The following is a 19,767-nucleotide window of genomic DNA, read 5'->3' as shown; positions in this document are numbered from 1 at the left end:
TGACCACTTTTGCGGAAACAATGAACGTTTTCTCACCTACAGATGAGCAGTATGCAAAACTTCAAATTTAGACATTAAAATCAATGGTGAAAAAATGGCTGGATGAACTCAAACACATTTTAAGTTTGGGTGTTTTCCAAATGACTTGTGATGTTGGTTTACCTCAAACTAAAGTTTGTTAAATTTTGTGACACAATAACTCGACATGTATCCGGCTATTTAGAACATCAAACCATGCAATTATTGGGGTATGAAACTGTAGCCACGACTGGAGCTAAATTTTTTTACACTTTGCAGTGAAAAACCAAGGAATACACATTTCCAAAAAAGCGTAATCAATTAATGAAAAATTACCGAACCGTCCGTTAGTTGATACCACTGAATGTACTAAATGTTCGGTAGTTGTTTGACAGGTCAAAAAAAAATTCCATTACCGATCTCTCAGCAATCAATTGAATTACCGAGCGGTCCACTGTTGAAAATTCGGTAAGATATTACCGAATTCTGCGAAATTTTCTAAGTGTGTAGTCATGACTGGTTCTAACTTTCTTCATTCATTTCTATGAAAAATATCCAAATCCGAAAAACCTAATCGTATGTTTAGAATGTGTGTTGTTTTTTGAAATTTGAAAATTCATTCAAAATCATAATCCTAAACAAAAATGAACAAACACATCCCTTTGGTTTACAGTGTACGGTAGTTGTTCAACAATTCAGCAATAACCGAACGATTAGTAATCAATTCAATTACCGAACGTTCAGCCAAATACAAATTGTATTTGGTTCAGCTGTTGAAAATTTAGCAAAAAAATGCCGAATTGGCAGTTGAAAATTTCCATCGATAATGGGAGAATTTAATTTAGTTTGAGTGTTGGGAACAGAAAGATTCTTTGCTTCAATATTGTAATGATTCAAATTATCTAAGTCCGTAGAATATTCTAAAATAACAGATCGGCTGAAAAGTTCCTATCGTTTCTATGAGAGGGCGCCACTAGAATTAAATCCATACCATTTTCAGTTAGTACCAACCTTCAAAAGATACGTGTATAAATTTGACAGCTGTCTGATTATTAGTTTGTGAGATATTGCATTTTGAGTGAAGCTACTTTTGTTATTGTGAAAAAAATGGAAAAAAAGGAATTTCGTGTGTTGATGAAACACTACTTTTTGATGAAAAAAAGTGCCACCGATACCTAAAATGGCTTGATGAGACCAGTTATCCAGACTCTGCTCCGGGCGAAGCAACAATTCGTGAGTGGTTTGCAAAATTACGTACTGGTCATATGAGCACCGAAGACGATGAACGCAGTGGACGTCCAAAAGAGGCTGTTACCGATGAAAACGTGAAAAAATCCACAAAATGATTTTCAATGACCGTAAAGTGAAGTTGATCGAGATAGCTGACACCCTAAAGATATCTAAGGAACGTGTTGGACATATTATTCACGAATATTTGGATATGAGAAAGCTTTGTGCAAAATGGGTGCCGCGTGAGCTCACAATCGATCAAAAACAACAACGAAAAACCATGCTGAAATTGAACGAATTGGGCTTCGAATTGCTCCCTCATCCACCGTATTCTCCAGATTCGGCCCCCAGTGACTTTTTCCTGTTCTCAGACCTCAAGAGAATGCTCGCTGGTAAAAAATTTAGAAGCAATGAAGAGGTAATCGCTGAAACTGAGGCCTATTTTGAGGCAAAGGACAAATCGTACTACAAAAATGGTATCGAAAAGTTGGAAGATCGCTATAATCGCTGTATCGCCTCTGATGGCAATTATGTTGAATAATAAAAACGAATTTTGGCAAAAAAATGTGTGTTTCTATTAAACGATACGAACTTTTCAGCCGAACTGTTAATTGCATGATCCACATGATTTTCAATGTGAAAAGACTTTTATTTCAGTGTATGTATAAGCATGCGGTATAACCGTTCAAAAGTCGCTGAGTCGCGGCACTCATTTCGATATTTTCCATTTGACAGTTCACAATCAGAACTGGAACTCAGCGAAATTAGTGGATGTTGCAGCACCACTACATTGACGCGTTTGCTGTCAAACTTCCATTCATGAAAGTCAACAGTGTGCTATCTAGATGGAAGTGTGGGTGCGAGCTGCTGCTGCTAGTTCCTTCGTGTAGAGAACGGACCGAAACGAGTAAGCATTTTTATTATTCGCGCTCGGTGAAACTTGAAAAAATTAAAATTGTTGGTGATAATCGAACGTGGCGACAATTTTTTCGAATGGTTTGATATTCTAAATTGTTTGTCTCGAGAAGTTCGTGATCATAGTGGCAAAATGCTATTCGAAATGGTCGTGAGATTGAGCGGAGTGAACTAAAAATTACTGCTATTTTTGTGTGCGGCAGTGGCAGAATGAAGAGGAAGTGATCGTGGGAAAAAAATGTGATGAAATTATCGAATGCTGCTCTGGTGAGTCGGTGGTGTTTTGTCCGGAATCAATAATGATTGCAATGAGACACTTGGAAATTTTGCCATCCACTACGACAAGAAGTGCGATGCCGAAGCAATTCCAATGGTAATGGTGAATGGAGCTTGACAGTAAATACCAGGGAAAAGAGAAACGCTATGCATTAATTCACACCTGATGTGTTACAAGTAAAAGTGTAAAAAAAAAGAATCTAGTTCTCGGAAGTAAAGCTAGAAGCCACCGTAAGACTTCAAGCTGTAACATCAGCTGCTTGTGTTGCTTTTGATTGATTTGCTGCTTTCTTTGAGTTCGCTGCAAAGCCAGAGAACGGTACCTCTTCGGAGAGAAAGTAGAGAACCCGTGTTCCGGCCCGCACGCAAAAGAAGTCATGACCAAGCGAACCTTGAAGAAACCAGTGATGGTTGTGCGGAGTAAGAAGCCAGCGATCATCAAGGATGGCGTGATTACGGTAAGCCGTTTTGTTTGTCCTTCCGGAATCTGCAGACGTATCACTCTGCGATCTGGCATACCTAGCGTGTTTCGACTTCTCGGTGAAGCATCGTCAGTTTCGCATGTGTCGTGTCTTGTCGTTTGTGCCAGCTGTGTCCTGTGTGCTAGACTATTTCTGTGCACGATGACTGCGTCACGCCGTGAAGCACACTTTTTTTTTTGTTACAACAGTCTGACCTGATATTGGTAACAATGGGATCAAGCGGTGCAGTTGGAGCTATAATTGCCCAAATGAGGCAAAAAACAGGGGTTCTAACAAAAGGTTAACTGATATTTTTTTCTAAAATTTGCTAAAAATTAAATAAACTATTGCGCATAGCGGAATTACTTTTACTTTAGTCTCCGATTAAATACGTATTCAGCCTACAGTGAACATGTGTCATTAGTCATCATTTGAGTTCCAATAGCAGTTATAAAATTGTCGAATGAAGCTCGTGTCTCGTAACATACACTGATAGTTCAGGTTGCTGTTTTAGAGTTGTTTTTCATTCAACGTTTCGATTGACACGAGTCTTTAAACAATGGAACTGATCGATTCCGTAGGTGGCTGTTATTTGTATTGAGCTAACAGGCGGGTTTTTTTCTAACTGAGCGAAGCGTTCACGTTGGCTAAGTTAATATCTTTCTTGTAATGATTTTGGTATGCACTTGTTCTAAATCATTTTGTTTGGTTGCGATTACTCAGAATTCACACGAATCAGGAATAGAATTATTTCGAAACGTAGTTCAACTGTATATTTTGTAGATTGATTTATTTCTTCTGTTATGAAAATTCCGGGCAATGGTTTTGCGGTAGGAGAATGGTTTTAGAAAATAAGCTGTTAACCGGAGAAGCGGAGAAATATCCGGTTTGGACAAATTGCGCATGACTAAGGTACTTGTTCATACGATTACGCATGAACCGGTAATGCCACTTCGCGGTTCAACATAAACCGCTAATGAATAGTTATGTGCACTAAGCACAAACTGGTGACCCATGTGGTTCCTGAAATCCCTAGCTGTTGACAGCCATTTTTGTTGGGAACGTCAGTAAAGATGGTTTAGCAGGGCAACATAAACTGCTAATGCACTGATGAGTGGAAAGCGAAACGAAAAAACAATTGCTGTTTTCTTCAACATTCTTCTCTTTGACTGTCGAAAACAAAACAAAAAAATCTGTTTGGGCATCAACTACAAATTGAAATAGTCCTTAGATCGGTTAAGTCAAACATAGTGAAGTTCTTTGCAAATTTTTTAGGCTTGTGAGTTTTATGTTACCCCAGAAAAATTGAAGATGGGGGAACGTTTCAGCAATTGGTCGATCTGGCCGAATTGGTGAATTATCCCCTTGATAAAACCAAAATTAACGAGAAGGCGGTTCTAGCAAATGTTTTCGATTTTTAGGCTCTTCGATCTTGAGTGGTAAAAACTGCTATTTCAGCAGAGCTGTTACCAGGAACTACAATTTTTTTTTATATATGTGATTGCGTTTCCCCATTCTAATGCGGAAATCGATAGAAGATTTTTGCACTCAAAGATATTGATGTCTGATGGAAGATATCGTCTCAATGAAAACACATTCAATAATGCAAAGAACGTGATAAATGGAATGCCAATCTTCGATAATATGATCACAAATTTTGTGTGTGATAAAAATCGCATTCCTAAAGCAAAATTTGCACGACAGGCTTACAAAGCGAAGTTGGACAAGAAAAGAAACAAAAAAGTTGAAACGCTCATCTAGTACTGGACCCGACGGGATTCCATTCGTGGTTTATTTTGCGTTCTGGAATTTTTCCCGTACCGCAAGTCAATCAAAACTACATGAATTAAACTTCGAATTGCTCCCACCGCATTCACCAGATTTGACTCCTAACGACTACTGGCTGTTCGCAGACCTAAAAAAAGCTTGGCGGTAAGAAATTTCGCCCGAATGAAGAGGTTATCGCTGGAACTGAGGCCTATTTTGAGGCAAAAGATAAATCGTTCTACAAAAGTGGTATTGAAATGTTAGAGCGGCGCTGGAATGATTGCGCGATGGAGATTACGTTGATGAATAAAGTTAATTTTGAACCAAAAAAAATCGTGTTCTCTTTGTTAGGCCCGGGATGTTTCAGCCCATGTGTTAGTATCTAACTACCGTGGAATTGCTGCTTTGTGTGCTGTATCGAAGCTGTTTGAAATTATATTTCTTGATTTTATAACACATAGTTGCTTAGCATGGATTCATGCCAAAGCGTTCTACGTCCACAAATTTAGTAATCTACACTTCCTTCATCATACCTTCTTTACAAGCACGACTACAAGTAGATTCTATATACACCGATTTCTCAGCTGCGCTTCGACGATCTCTAAGTTAAGTAGACTGGGATTTAACGAATCATTTCTGAATTGCCTTCACTCATATGTTACTGGTCGCGAAATAATGGTGAAAATAGAAGACTTGTACTTCACCATTTGCTGTTGCCTCAAGGAAATCACCTTGGACCGTTTATACGTTTACTTTATTTTAATGATCTAAATTTTTCGATCAAGTGTATGAAACTATCGTTCGCCGATGACTTCAAATTATTTCATATCATCAAATCCACAGCTGACGCAGAGTTCCTACAATAACAGTTGGATAATTTAACTAATTGGTGTAACATCAACCAAATGGGTCTAAATGCCACTAAATGCTCTGTCATCTCTTTTAGTCGCGAAAAGTCTGTATTCAAGTTCGACTATAATATTTCACAAACTGTTCTAGAACTGTTCTTCTGGATTTCAAGTAAAATTTTAAGAAGGCCTATCTCCAAAGCCTCTAAGCTATTAGGATTCTCTGATGTACATTGCTTGTAAGCTCTGTATTGCGCATTAGTTCGCTCAACTCTCGAATATGCTACTGTTATCTGGTGGCCTTATTGCCAAAACGATATCCAATGCATTGAAGTGATCCAACGAAAATTTGTTCGATTCGGTCTCCGACGTGTTCCATGGAGATATCCTTTAAACTTATCGAATCTCTATCTATTATCGGTCCGTCGCGTAAGGCTAGTTACTTCAGTAGCGAATCGACTGCTCCGAGCTATTGCAATTGTTACAATTAGACATTTGACGTCGTAATCTTCGAGTCTATTTTTTTCTTCGGATTTCCTATGCTAGAACGAATTATGGATATAACGAGCCCATTGCTAGCATGCGGAACGCATATTTAACTAATGTTTCAATTCTTTTTACTTTCATTTACCACGTAATGTTATCAAGAAATCGTTTTTTATGTTACTGTCTCATTAGATTTAGTCACAGATTTAGAAGCACTAGATTTAAGGAAATGTATCATGGATGATTGAAATCTGTTGATGCAAAAGATGAGGAGGTTTTATGCCTGCCGGAGAGCAAAGCTAAACAGGAGGCGATAAATGATTGAAACTGAAATTTAAAAGTAGTTAATCAGATCGTCCTGATGTGGTCTACCTCAAAATTTTTCTTACCGAGAAGGAAAAGCTTGCCGAGCAAAAAAATTGTCTTCGCTGAAATCTGTTTAACTTCTTTCAAAATCACAATTGTAAGCAATTTAGTTCATCTGCTAACAAGAAACTGTAGACAATTATGAACATGTTTGCAAGGAAATTGTTCATTGTTTGTTTGTAAACACCAGCAACAGACTCTTTGGCTCCAATGTTGGCATCTTCGATTAAATATAGTTAAGACTCAAAACTAGCTCAAAATTTCCAACAATATACATCTTTGAAATGCTTCGCTATCGGAAAAGTCATCCCAATTATGTTTAGATAACACCATGTACAAAACATATTCGGTTGCTTCTGATGTATGAAAAACCTTCATGTCGTCATGTTTCTTTAGATTGATTATAAAGTCATTGAAATACACGAAAAAAAAATAACTGGGTCAAGATGACTTCCTTGGGGAATGCCAAAAGAAGCACGAAACGGTGGATATAAACTGATCTTTTTTTCTAACTTTTTGATATCTGCCAACGAGATACGGGTGGAACCAGTAAAGCAGTGATCTTTGCATGCCTCATTTATGTAGTTTAGCTAGTGTGATGTCATGATTGATTTTATTGAAGTCGGCTGAAAGAGCCATGAAAATGGCACTGGGTTTGAGAACCATTTGTAAAACCGTCAATTACGTATGATGTAAATGGGAGCAGATTGGTCCTCGTTGATCGTTGAAGCATTAAACCGTGCTTGAAAATCGACTAAAAGAGCATTTTAATTATAAATTGAACGACTAAATTTATCGTCTTAAACAACATGCACAAACGCGTCTTCCTCATTTTAGTCCATTAAAAATACTCATGGTTTATAAGCACACATGATTAGTGGCTTTTTACTAGCGAATTGAACGTGTCGTAAGCCCAGTGTGCTCAATAACTTGAAAAAAATCCGTAGTTGTATGTATCATGCGGTTGAATTTTACGCGCCTTATTTTTATCACTGAATTTCACCTTAATGCTCGTTTATACCAAACATTTTAGAAAACTTCAATTTATAGTTATTTGTGGTTATTTTATACTATTGACAATTTTATCATAAACTGCTGAACATATTTCCGATGGTATGGAGGAAAAAATATGTTTCTGTGTTAAGTATAACAAGAGCTATTCACGATTAAGTTTTGCCCATTCTTGTACAGATTGAATTTTGAAATGGGGCGGCCCATAATATAGTAAAACGTATTCACGTCAACATGATTTGATGATTACGTCACTTGTACGATTATAGCTCCGAAACTTGACGTGTCAACCGTATGATCTTCGGAATCGATCTACGACTCACGTTAGTTTCGAACGAGCCTACAATTATTGATATCGGCTAATTCGTATCCGGTAAAATTGAGCCGTGATGAGTATTGACTTTTACGTCGCTCATACCATCATATCACGGGAACCCTAAACCATTTGAACGTGAAATTTCCGATACCGAATTTTCTTTCGATGCCGAAAATCTTAGAATTGCATGAAATGTCGAGATTTAGTGCTATTGCGAAAAAATGAATTCCAAAATCGATAAAATTTTATATGTGATGCCAAACTTAGAATCGTCTGAAACGTCGAGAGCTAGTGTCATCTCGAAATTTTTGTTTTTTGAAAAAAATCGACTCTAGGACTTTTTTGGGTTGTCGAATGTAAGAATTGCATGAAATCTTTTCGAGATAACCTTTGACATGTCATAGAATTACATGAAACGTAAAGATTTTGTGTTATTTCGATATTTTTTTCTGAAAGATCTCGACTCTGGGAAATTTAGAGATTTCCGAAATCGATTTTTGTTGTTGTCGAATGTCTTAGGATTGTATGGGATCTTTTTGAGATAACACCAGATCTCCACGTTTCATGAAATTCTATGACATCTGGCATTAACAAATATTTTTCTATTTCAGAAATCTAAAAACTTGTCCATATCTCAGAGTCGAGACTTGTCGAAAAAAATTATTTTTCGAGATAACTCAAAATCTTTACGTATCATGTACTTCTAATGCATTTGGCATCAAAAAATAGTTCGATTTGGATATCTCAAAATTTGTCCCAAAAAATCGATCTTTCAAAATTTTTTTTGAAATGACACTAAATCTGGACGTCATATGCCGGGAATTCAATGCAAAATCGGGAAACATTACTAATCCAAATATGATATTTCGAGATTCAAAAAAGTCTAAAATTCAGTTCTAGAAGCCAAGTTTAGAATCCAGGTACAGAATTGAAACTCAGAATCGATTTCCACAATCTAGATCCAGCATCCCAGTCCGAAATACAGAATTCAGATGCAGAATCAGATCCAGAGTTCAGATCTAAAATTCAGTTCCAGAACCCAGGTTCAATATCCAGATCTAGAATCCAGAATTCAAGAATAAATTTCAGTTCCAGACTCTAGGTTAAAAATCCAGGTCCAGAATTCAGTTTCAAAATCCAAGTTCAAAATTTAGGTACATAATCAAAACTCAAAATCCAGTTTCAGAATCCAGGTGCGGGATTCAGGTCCACAATTTTCAGATTCAGAGTCCCGGCCTAGAATCCAGGTTCCATGTAAAGAATCGATACTTACAATCCATGTCCAGGAATCAAGTCCAAAATCAATATCCAAATTCGGAATCAATTTCAAATTCCAAATCCTGAATCCAGGTCCGGAATTCAAGGTCAGAATCCAGGTTCAGAATTCCGTTCTGGTTTAGGTTGCCGGTACAGAATCGAGACTCAGATTCCATGTCCACAATCAAGGTCGGTTCAGAATCCAGGCCTAAAGGTCTACAGGTCCAAACTTCAGTTTCAGCATCCGGAGTGCGGAATTTAGGAATTCAGGGACTGAATCCAGATTTGAAATACCGGCCTAGAGTCCATGTCCAGAATTCAGTTTTAGAACCCAGGTTTAAAATTCAGGTATAGAAGCGAGACTCAGAATCCAGCTCCAGAATTCTGTTTTCCAATCTAGGCCCAGAATCTAGATCCAGAATTTAGGTCTGTAATCCAGGAATTCAGTTGTAGAGTCCCGATCCAGATTCAGAATCTATGTCCACAATTCAGATCCAGAATCCATGTAAAGAATTAAGACTCGCAGTCCATGTCCAAAATCAAAATCCAGCATCCAAACAAGAATTTAGGTGCAGAATCCCGATCTAGAATCCTGGTCCAGAATTCAGATCCAAAATAAATCAATATCCCGAAACGAGATTCAAAATTCAGATTCGGAATCGATTTCAGATTCCAGATGCAGAATTCAGGTCCCAATTTCAAGATCAGAATCCATGTCCACAATCTAGGTCCAGTCCAGGTCCAGAATCCTGATCCTGGATTTAAGTCCAGAATCTTGCTACATAACATACATTAGCTTCAGAAACCAGTTCCAGAATTCAGTTCCACAATCCAAGTTAAAAATACAGGTGAAGAATCTGAATCTAGAATCCAGATCCAGAATTCAGATCTGAATAGATTTCAGTTCCAGAGTCCATGTCCGAAAGCCTGTTTCCAAATTCAGTTCCAGAATCCACGATTAGGATCCAGAAACAGAATCGAGATTCAGAATCCATTGCAAGAACTTAGGTCTAGAATCGATATTCACAATCTGGGTCCAGAATTTGGATCGATAAAGCAGTTTTAGATTCCAGTTTCAGAATCAAGTTCCAAAATTTAGGTCCAGAATTTCGGTCAAGAATTTTGATCCAGAATTAAGGTTCCGAGTTCAGTTCCAGAATCCAGCTCTGATTCAGAATCTAAATTAAGAATCCCGGCCCATGATTCAGGTCCAGAATCCTGATCTGAAATCCAAGATTAAGACCCAGGCACATAATAAAGATTCAGAATCCAGGTCCAGAAATCAGTTTCGGATTCCAGGTCCGGAATTCAGGTTGACAATCTCGACACAGAATCCAGGCCCAGAAACTTGGTCCACAAATCGTATCCATAATCACGGTTCAGAATCCCGACCCACAATCCTAGTACAGAATCAAGGTCCAGAATTCAAGTTCACAATTCATTTACAGAAATCAGATCCAGAATCCAGGTTCAGAATGCAAACCATGGTGCAGAATGCAGTTCTAGAATCAAGTCCCATAATCTAGGTTCAAATCCAATCCTACAATCTAGATTTAGAATTCAGACCCCAAATTCAGTTCTGAATAGATTTCAGTTTCAGAGTCCGGATCCAGAAATCAGTTCCAGATTCAGAATCCAGTTCAAAAATCTAGGTTCAGAATTTCGGTCAAGAATCCAAATTCAGAATTAAGGTCCAGAATTCAATTCCAGAATCCCGATTTGAAATCCAAGATTAAGATTCAGACACATAATCGAGAGTCGGATTTCAGGTCCAGAATTCATGTTGATAATCTCGACACAGAATCCAGATCTAGAATTATATTTCAAATTCTTGGTCCACATATCATGTCCAGAATCACGGTTCAGAATTCAAGTTCACAATTCATTTCCAGAAATCAGATACAGAATCCAGGTTAAGGAATCAGGTCCAGAATTAATCTATCCAATCCTAGAGTCAATATTCAGAATTCAGATCCGAAATTCACTTTCAGAATCCAGGTTCCCGATAAACAATTCGGGAATGCAGAATCCAGTGTCGCTTTTGTAAAAGCTCCAAGTCCTCTCGAGAGTTGGAGGTTTTAATAAATGTGCATTTTTGCCCCTGCAGAAAGGATGCTGAACGATTTGTTTCTTTTTTGTTTTGTGATGTTTTCGCACCTTACCCACTTCACAATTCCTTTCATATTCATTTTATCATACCCTTCCCATAAGAAAAATGATGAGAAGCTAAGGCACAAATCTCCAAATAGCTATCGAATCAGTACAGCCTGAGAAATGATACAACTAAACAACTCTATCGGAAATTGTCTGATTATTTGGAACGGCAACTTGATTAACACACGGTTTGTTATACAGACGGTTCTCTGTAGGATGTTCGTGCTGGTGCTGGTGTCTACTGTCGTGACATGAGGCTAGAGCAGTCTCATTCACTTGGTAGATACTGTACTGTGTTCCAAGCAGAAATCTACACGATTCGGTGTGGAATAAAATCGGCACTTCAGCAGAGATCTGTGGTAAACGAATTTATTTTTGTTCCGACAGTCAGGAAGCTTCAAAAGCACTCAGTTCGAATGATTCACAGTTGAGACTAGTGATCGCATTTCGAAATAGAATTTCTTTTTTGATTTCGAAATCATAAATTGCCAGCAGTAAACAGAGAAGGAATTAGTTTCATGTAGACAACACCTAATTTTCTTTTTTCATTTCAGATTTGAAATGAGAATTAAAATAAGTTGATGATGACGTAACACGTCGTAACAAATGCAATGGAATCGTAAAAACCAACAATCAGTTTTATACTTCCTTAACGTTTCCTCACCAACTTATCAGTGCATAGCAGTCTAAATAAAACTGCCTGTGAACCACAGCAGTTCCACTTGAACTGATGAATTATGATGACTCAAAGCTGTTTTGAATTGATTTTTTTTAAAGAACAGCAAGCAGTTTTGCATGAAATGCCAACAAACATATGAACATTAGGGGCTGGGGTCCACTAGGAGATTGATAGTACCTATTAGCTCTCTCCGGACTGTACCAGCCTAAATGCCGTGTGGAATCCGGCGAAAAAAAAATGAACCAAAAATAGATCCACTGGGTTCCTGCTTCCATGTCGTAAAAAGCGACAATTGCAGGAGTTTCTTTTTCCTTTCAGTTATCAGATATTTCCAATGTTTTACTTCTGATTACTCTAAAGTCAGAAGTCAGATCCGCATGAAATTCAGGAATTACGTATGGGACCACAGGACATTTCATTTGAATCTAAGTTTGTGAAAATCGGTCGCGCCATCTATGAGAAAAGTTAGAATACATATTTTCTTTTTTTGCATATTTTACCCCATAACTCCCGAACAAGAAGTCGGATCTAAATAATATTCGGAAATTTTTTATGGGACCTCAAGACCTTTCATTTGAACCTCAGTTTGTAAAAATAGGTTCAGTCATATCTGAGAAAAGTTAGTGCAATTATTTTCACAATTTTTTGCACATTTTACCCCATAATTCCGGAACCGGAAGTCGGATCCAAATAATATTCAGGAATTTTGTATGGGACCACAAGACTTTTCATTTGAATCTAAGTTTGTGAAAATCGGTCGCGCCATCTATGAGAAAAGTTAGAACACATATTTTCTTTTTCCTGCATATTTTACCCCATAACTCCCGAACCGAAAGTCGGATCCAAGTAATATTCAAGTATTTTTTATGGGACTTCAAGACCTTTCATTTGAACCTAAGTTTGTGAAAATCGGATCTCTGACAAAAGTTAGTGCACTTATTTTCACTATTTTTTGCACATTTTACCCCATAATTCCGAAACCGGAAGTCGGATCCAAATAATACTCAGGAATTTTGTATGGGACCACAAGACCTTTCATTTGAATCTAAGTTTGTGAAAATCGGTCGCGCCATCTATGAGAAAAGTTAGAACACATATTTTGATTTTTTTTGCACATTTCACCCCATAACTCCGGAACCGGAAGTCGGATCCAAATAATATTCAGGATTTTTTTATGGGACCACAAGACCTTTCATTTGAATCTTAGTTTGTGAAAATCGGTTTAGCCATCTCTGGGAAAAGTTAGTGCACTTATTTTCACAATTTTTTGCACATTTTACCCCATAATTCCGGAACCGGAAGTCGGATCCATATAATATTCAGGAATTTTGTATGGGACCATGAGACCTTTCATTTGAATCTAAGTTTGTGAAAATCGGTTCAGCCATCTCCGAGAAAAGTTAGTGCAAAAAACGTTACATACACACATACGCACATACACACACACACAGACATTTTGCGTACTCGACGAACTGAGTCGAATGGTATATGACACTCGGCCCTCCGGGCCTCGGTTCAAAAATCGGTTTTCACAGTGATTGCATAACCTTTCTATATGAGAAAGGCAAAACACTTGATATTAATATTTCAAACAGTAAATTAATATTTTTCTCGGTAGCCGGCTGCCCAGATCAACTAATATAACCAATTAATAATATTAATAAATAATTAAAATAATAAAGCGGAAATAATAAAGAATCAAGACGCGTGTGAAATCTGTTGACCTTTGTTTGGTGATTTAAAATGATTTTATAATAACTGTTTAGAATATTTCAATGCAATGAATCAACTTTTTTGTCTAAATCATATTCGCTCGTTTATTTTGTATCACGTAGTTTCCTTTATAAAAACGTGCTTAATCCACCTAGCAGTGAGATGATACCTTTTTTTTATCAATCCGAATGTGTTTTTTTTGCATGACTAAAAAAACGCGAAAGGTAGATGCATAAACGAGTGACTGCATACTCGACAGCCGGCTGTCCGGAGTTTTGTCAATTTCAGAGATTGACTGTTTCGTGCATTATATTGCCAGCACAAAGTAACACATAAAACGATAATACTTTAAAACATTCTTGGTAGCCGGCTACCCAGAGCAATAAACACATGATAACATTATTAAAACATTTACTAACAAAGCATCCTCTCCTGTGATGCATGTGGGAATGCAGAGGATTCCTCGGTTCTTAGTAGCAACATGCATCGAACTAACAATCCTTTCCCTCCCAAGTAGATCTGCATTCGGACGTGGCCGGCGTCGGTATTGATCAGCATGCATGGTTCAATACAGTTTGCACAGTGTGAAACAATGTGTTATTCCCAAACATGTTACTTCAAAAAATCATTTTGCAATCTCAATTGGTCCAGATCAATAACGGAGTAGCAACACACGGGCGGTCTCTAATGCTAATGCTAATGCTAATGCTAAATGCCAACAAACATATGAACATTGCTACAAAAATAACTCCAATCAGTTCAACCTCAAAGCAGGGATTTCGCATTCCCCATAGTGCATATGATGCAACTCCAAGCATTCTCGATGTTCACATTCATCTGTACGCCCGGATAACGCATCCGGAATGCACTTGGTCACGTTCGATATCACATACAGACAGGCGCTACAAGTTGAATTTGCACAATTCCCCCCCTTGCAAATCTATTTCTAGAATGTCTTTGATTTCAGTTTTGCAAACGACGACGCCTTGATACTAAGCAAATGCAATTCGAAACCACAAGCCACAGTTTGATTCTTTGATACGTCGATTGGAGTTAAGACAGCAATTATAATACAACGAAAAGGCAGACGTTAGTGCCTATCGCTTGCTTCCTCACATGCTATTTCCTTATCTGACACAGGGGAATGGGAGTGAGCTCACGTGAATGACAATACATAAACGACTGGGAGGTGATAGTACATATTATTCAATGACTCAGTGAATCATCGGTTTCGAAATCAGAGCTATCAAGTCGGTCAAAAAAAAACTGCTAGGAGTGATGTTGTCAATAAAAGTATTGTGTTGAAAGATTACTTTATCACTACGCTGGCGTAAATAAATGAAATGAATATTGTGTACCTCAAATAAGGAAACAGTTTTACTAATTGTTAGTTATAATCATTCATTAATCTAGCTTCATGTCAAGACAACAAATTCATTCCTGCGTCGCGATTTCTTATGCGAAATCACGCACTCACTTATAGAGGCAAACGAAAAAAAAAACAAGTTTTCCTACACACTACATAATTGTCGATACCACCTTGATCTTCAATCAGTACCCTGCACGGAAAACTGACCCGAGACAAGTTGTAACACTTGAGGGTAGGCCAATTAGCTCCAGTTAATTCGCCCCGGTAACGCAAACAGACACAACAGCCCATCCATTTTCCTCCGAATCGGGCCTCAATCGGTGTTTGATGAAGTTCAATTAAATTCCCATTGCAGTACGAAAAAAAGGGGGAACGTTCGGCAATTATACTAGCAATTGGGCAACAGTCAGTCAAACAAAAATAAAAATTACCGGTTCATTACGAATAAGACCCCAATTTTTTCTGGCTTTTTGTTCCGTTCAACGGGACATTTTCCTGTCTGGTGGTCGATTGCCGCATTGCATGATGAATGTATGACACGGGTACTCCCACCAAAGTTTCTACTGCAACCGTCCCCTCCGTTCCTCATATTGATAAATTTGTCATTGGTATTAAGGGGCGGGTGGAGAAACATTTTTGAAAAATCATTTATATTTTCTTTTCGTTTTCTGATAGTAAAACTTTTCAAGAAGGTTTCGACAAATTTTCAAGCCTATCGGAATAAAACTCTGGATGCCTTTATCGTTTCTTATGCGAAGTGGTAAAAGCTCGGCGCACAGGCCCAAGAGTCCGCCTGCTTCGATTGATTTGAAGAATTCACAAAACATTCTTGAAATGTTTTATTATAACAAAATACAAAGAAACAATGCGATTTTTACCACCTTATAGAAATATCGATATCCGTATATATTTTTCTTAATAACCAATAAGCACAAATTTTTCATGATGCACTTTCCGCTTGTTTCTCATCAGTTTTATTCCCAAATAGCCCAACTAGTTTATCTTCTAATAGAAACCCTTCTACAATTGATCAGGTTCTAGCAGATCAATGTAACATTTTTAGTGAGTCGATTACTAAAACAGACTTTGATTCCGACCGTCTACCAATAACATTCAGGATTACAAAGAAAACAATGATTGATTCAATTAGTTCTATGTTCTACCCAGACCCGTACCCAAGATTTTATTTCGGGAGGGGCCCAGAGATAAAATATTAAACATCTAACTTACGATTCTTTATGTATCTAATTCTAGGTGTGCGTTTAATATCTTTTGTTTCCTGAAATCGTGAGTGCAGATTCTAAATTACAAACCAATATATCAGACAAACCCTTCAAAGCTGTCTTGAAAGGCTTATCAAATGATCAAGGTACTGATGAAATTAAAAATGAACTAAAAGAATTGCTTGGTTCTGCCCCTTCCCAAGTAATACTTATGAAAAAAAGAGCGAATGATACTTCTAAACCACGCTCTGGAATTTCCCATGAACTTTACCTAATACACTTCAATCGAAGTGATGTAAACAAATTGAAAACTTTAGAAAAAGTACGTTTCATTTCCCACATTAAAATTCATTGGGAATATTATAAACGGCATAATCGTATTGCAAACTTAACGCAATGTCGTCGTTGCCAAGGCTTCGGCCATGGAACCAAAAATTGTCATATGGATATACGGTGTTTGAATTGTGGTAAATCGAATTCGAAAGACGTTTGTCCAATGAATGAAACCACTGATAAATTTTCATGTTCAAATTGCGATGGAAATCATAAATCCAATTATTTGAAATGTCCTGTCAGAGAAAAATTTGAAACGCTCGTTCGCTTAGACAACAAGTCAAATCAACGACCTTAAATTTACAGAACATTCCTGAATATCAAAAAACCGTTACAAATGCCACACCTAATTCTTCTAAGGCACATTTTTCTTTGAATTTAGAACAAAAAACAGGTACGCCTTCCAATTCGTCTTCTAACGAAAACAATTTATCGACAGGTAGATCGACCTCGTCATCATCTTCTTCTAATGTCACATATGCTAGTATAACAGGTAGAAATCTACCACTTAATTCTTCTAATGTAAATAATCAAAATACAGGACCGCCTTGCAGCTCATCTTTTAACGAAAACAATTTATTAATAGGTAGATCGGCCATATCATCTTCTTCTAATGGCAGTCTACCTACAAATATTCCTTCAATGCCATTCGCTTCTTGTTTTGGATTCTGGATTGTGCTTCTGGATCTGTATTCTGGACCGGGATTTTGGACTTGAATTCCAGGCCTGAATTCCAAATCTGATTATTGGACTTGAATTGTGAATTCGAATTCTGGAACTAGATTCTTAAACTGAATTCTGGATCTGGATCTTGAACTTGGAAGAGAATTTAGGTCCTTTGATTTGGGTCGAGATTCTGAACCTGAATTCTAGATCGGGATTTTATACCTGGATAGAATGTTGGGTACCGATCATTTTTTTTGTAATTTTATTCTGAAGGAAAGTATTAGTATTAGTATGAAGAATTTCCTAACGTGGGTGTTGTGAAAAATTGAGAGCCACTGGTTCAGTGTGATGAATTTCGATTGTTATAAGAACAAGAACACAATTCGAAGCTGACCATAAAAATTCTTCAGTTTTTAAGGTTTTGTTATTTGATGGCCAAACAATCACACTTCGGTTTTACTAGCCCCGGTTTTGGAAACACAAGAATCGGTTGTCAAAAACTTTGGTTAGGAACTCGAATCGGTTTCTGATATATCAAAGCTGAAACGATTTCGAAAAAAATAAGATGCGTTATGGGAATAGTATTTTTCACCAGTCAAATTCAAAGTATCCACAACTGTTGATTCCCATCCACTGTTTTGATAACCATTTGACTTCCTTATATCTAAACTTTTAGATTTCATTTACTTAGCCGTCAGTGTAAGTAAGTATTCACTACACATAACTTTAATTATCCTATTTCTATTATCCCTACCGTTTGAAGTTGAAAGATGACAGCATTGCGACTGAACTGAGCTGGTGTATTGATGATGCTTGTACTATCTGGACTGGACTCAATTTAAAAAAGAATCAGATTTACTTTTTCTCGGTTATCTTCCATAATATAAAGTTGATAAGTTTAAATTGTTTAAAATACTACTAAATCTATAAAAAACATACAACTTAACTATACTGAATGTTTCAATTACCTATACCAATCGCAGTTACGTCAATCCGGTTATGTCTTCAATATTAGCCACTCGACGTTTTGCTTTTAAACGGAAATCGAATTGAGGTATTGATAAATAAATCGTATTGAGAATAATCACTGCCCTGCATTCCGAAAGGAATTCGTCGTTCTCAACTCGTGCCTGGCTGGTTGCAAACTGCAGAAGACACTGCACATCTCACAGCACCTCCAAATTGAACCATCCTGGGTTGTTCCAACAGTTTGATAATAGCAACAGCACCTGAAGGCTGCAAATTCGTTGCTGGAAGCCAAATTTGTTCCACTGCAGAATTGAAGTAAATTCACAATGAAATATGATTCCGCAACCACACAGCCGGACCGCCGAGGACCACGTGCAGTGGTGTCCTTCGATGTAGTGGACAATTTTGATAATGCCAAAAACGTGCCTGGCTTCCATCTGACATAGCACGAGATAGCATGACAGGAGCACACCAGTCATGTGAACTCGTGTCCCAGGAATTGGCAAATAATCTATCAAACGGAACAACCGTTGACAACATGTTGGTGTCGTGGTTCGTATGTTTAACACCGTCAGGTGGTAAATTATCAGTTGTTAGCGTTTTTGGCTAAATACCACACCTTTTTATATTGTAACCAACTTAGGCAATATTTTGTGCTTGTAAAATAGAGCAGATTTATCGGTACTTCAAATGAGACTTTTCTCTGCCATTTTTTACTTCAGTGAAAGAATAAAAAGAAGAAAAGTATATCAACATATCAACTTCAGCAAGTAGCACATTTAATTCTACTCTGAAATAATGATTCCAGTTGAATATGTTTAACTACCCACAAAGATTTTAATTTGACCTCCTTTGCTTACAAAGAGCATACCTAGATAAATAACGGTATTAATGTGACCTTTTTGCTCTGTTGATATACGGTTTATTATTCTGAATAATAATAATAATAATCTTCGTACCTCTCGAAGCTGCTCGCTCCAACCTACAACTTTGTTGCTGGTAGGATCATACGGAATTAAGGGACATTTCATTTGCGTTTGGAATGAGCACCGGTTTTCTGCGAAATCATAATGTTTGCCTTGGCGGAGGACGAGCTGAGCAATTTATTTCCATCGCTAGAAGCCGTCTGCTGTCTGCCTTCGTGATGTTTGTGACGACACAAATTGTTCAATTAGTGTCAATTAGAACAGCACTGTTTTCTTGTGTATTTAGTGTGAATTAGAATGAGTGATAAAACTTGACGCGTTAGTAGGTATAATTGTTCTAATTGGAGTGTGAGATGATTAGATGCCGCTTGATCGTTACCATTCGATTCGGAAATTCAATATGGATTAAAAATATCACCCCAATTGCAAGACAAAGTCTCAAAGAGTAACGGGCCCCTTACATGTTTTCACTGATTCCAAAAAAAATATAGCTCACATTTTTCCAGCAATGGAGTTTAACATGGCTGCAGGTGGAGAAGATGTTGCAGAATATCCAAATTGCGAATGTAAAACTAGAAATATCTTGTTTGGCAAGCACTGTGCTACTGCGGATTGAAGTCTCTAAGTTTCTAAGTTTTTCTAAACTTAGCATTACGATTAGGACAAAGTGCCTTTCAATCCTCGTAGGATGGAAATGGAAGCTCCCTCAGAAAAAGGGCAACAACGAGATCCAATACGAAAAATATTTTATATAAAAAATGAATCGTGGCTCAATCGGCCACGC

At 37.5% G+C, this 19,767-nt stretch overlaps 1 protein-coding gene across 1 annotated transcript in view; it reads left to right on the top strand.

Moving 5' to 3' along the window:
• Positions 1-2,107: 2,107 nt before the first annotated feature.
• LOC131438440 (hippocampus abundant transcript 1 protein) overlaps positions 2,108-19,767 on the top strand; it is a 106,086-nt gene continuing 88,426 nt past the window's right edge. Inside the window, exon 1 of the mRNA XM_058608465.1 lies at positions 2,108-2,897. Coding sequence (XP_058464448.1) covers positions 2,817-2,897 — 81 coding nt within the window. The 5' untranslated portion in view covers positions 2,108-2,816. The remainder of the gene's footprint in view (positions 2,898-19,767) is intronic.

This window comes from Malaya genurostris, chromosome 3 (genome assembly GCF_030247185.1).
Source record: "Malaya genurostris strain Urasoe2022 chromosome 3, Malgen_1.1, whole genome shotgun sequence".
Taxonomy (NCBI): domain Eukaryota; kingdom Metazoa; phylum Arthropoda; class Insecta; order Diptera; family Culicidae; genus Malaya; species Malaya genurostris.
The sequence above is the reverse complement of the archived record's forward strand: the minus strand, read 5'-3'. Positions and strand labels throughout refer to the sequence as shown.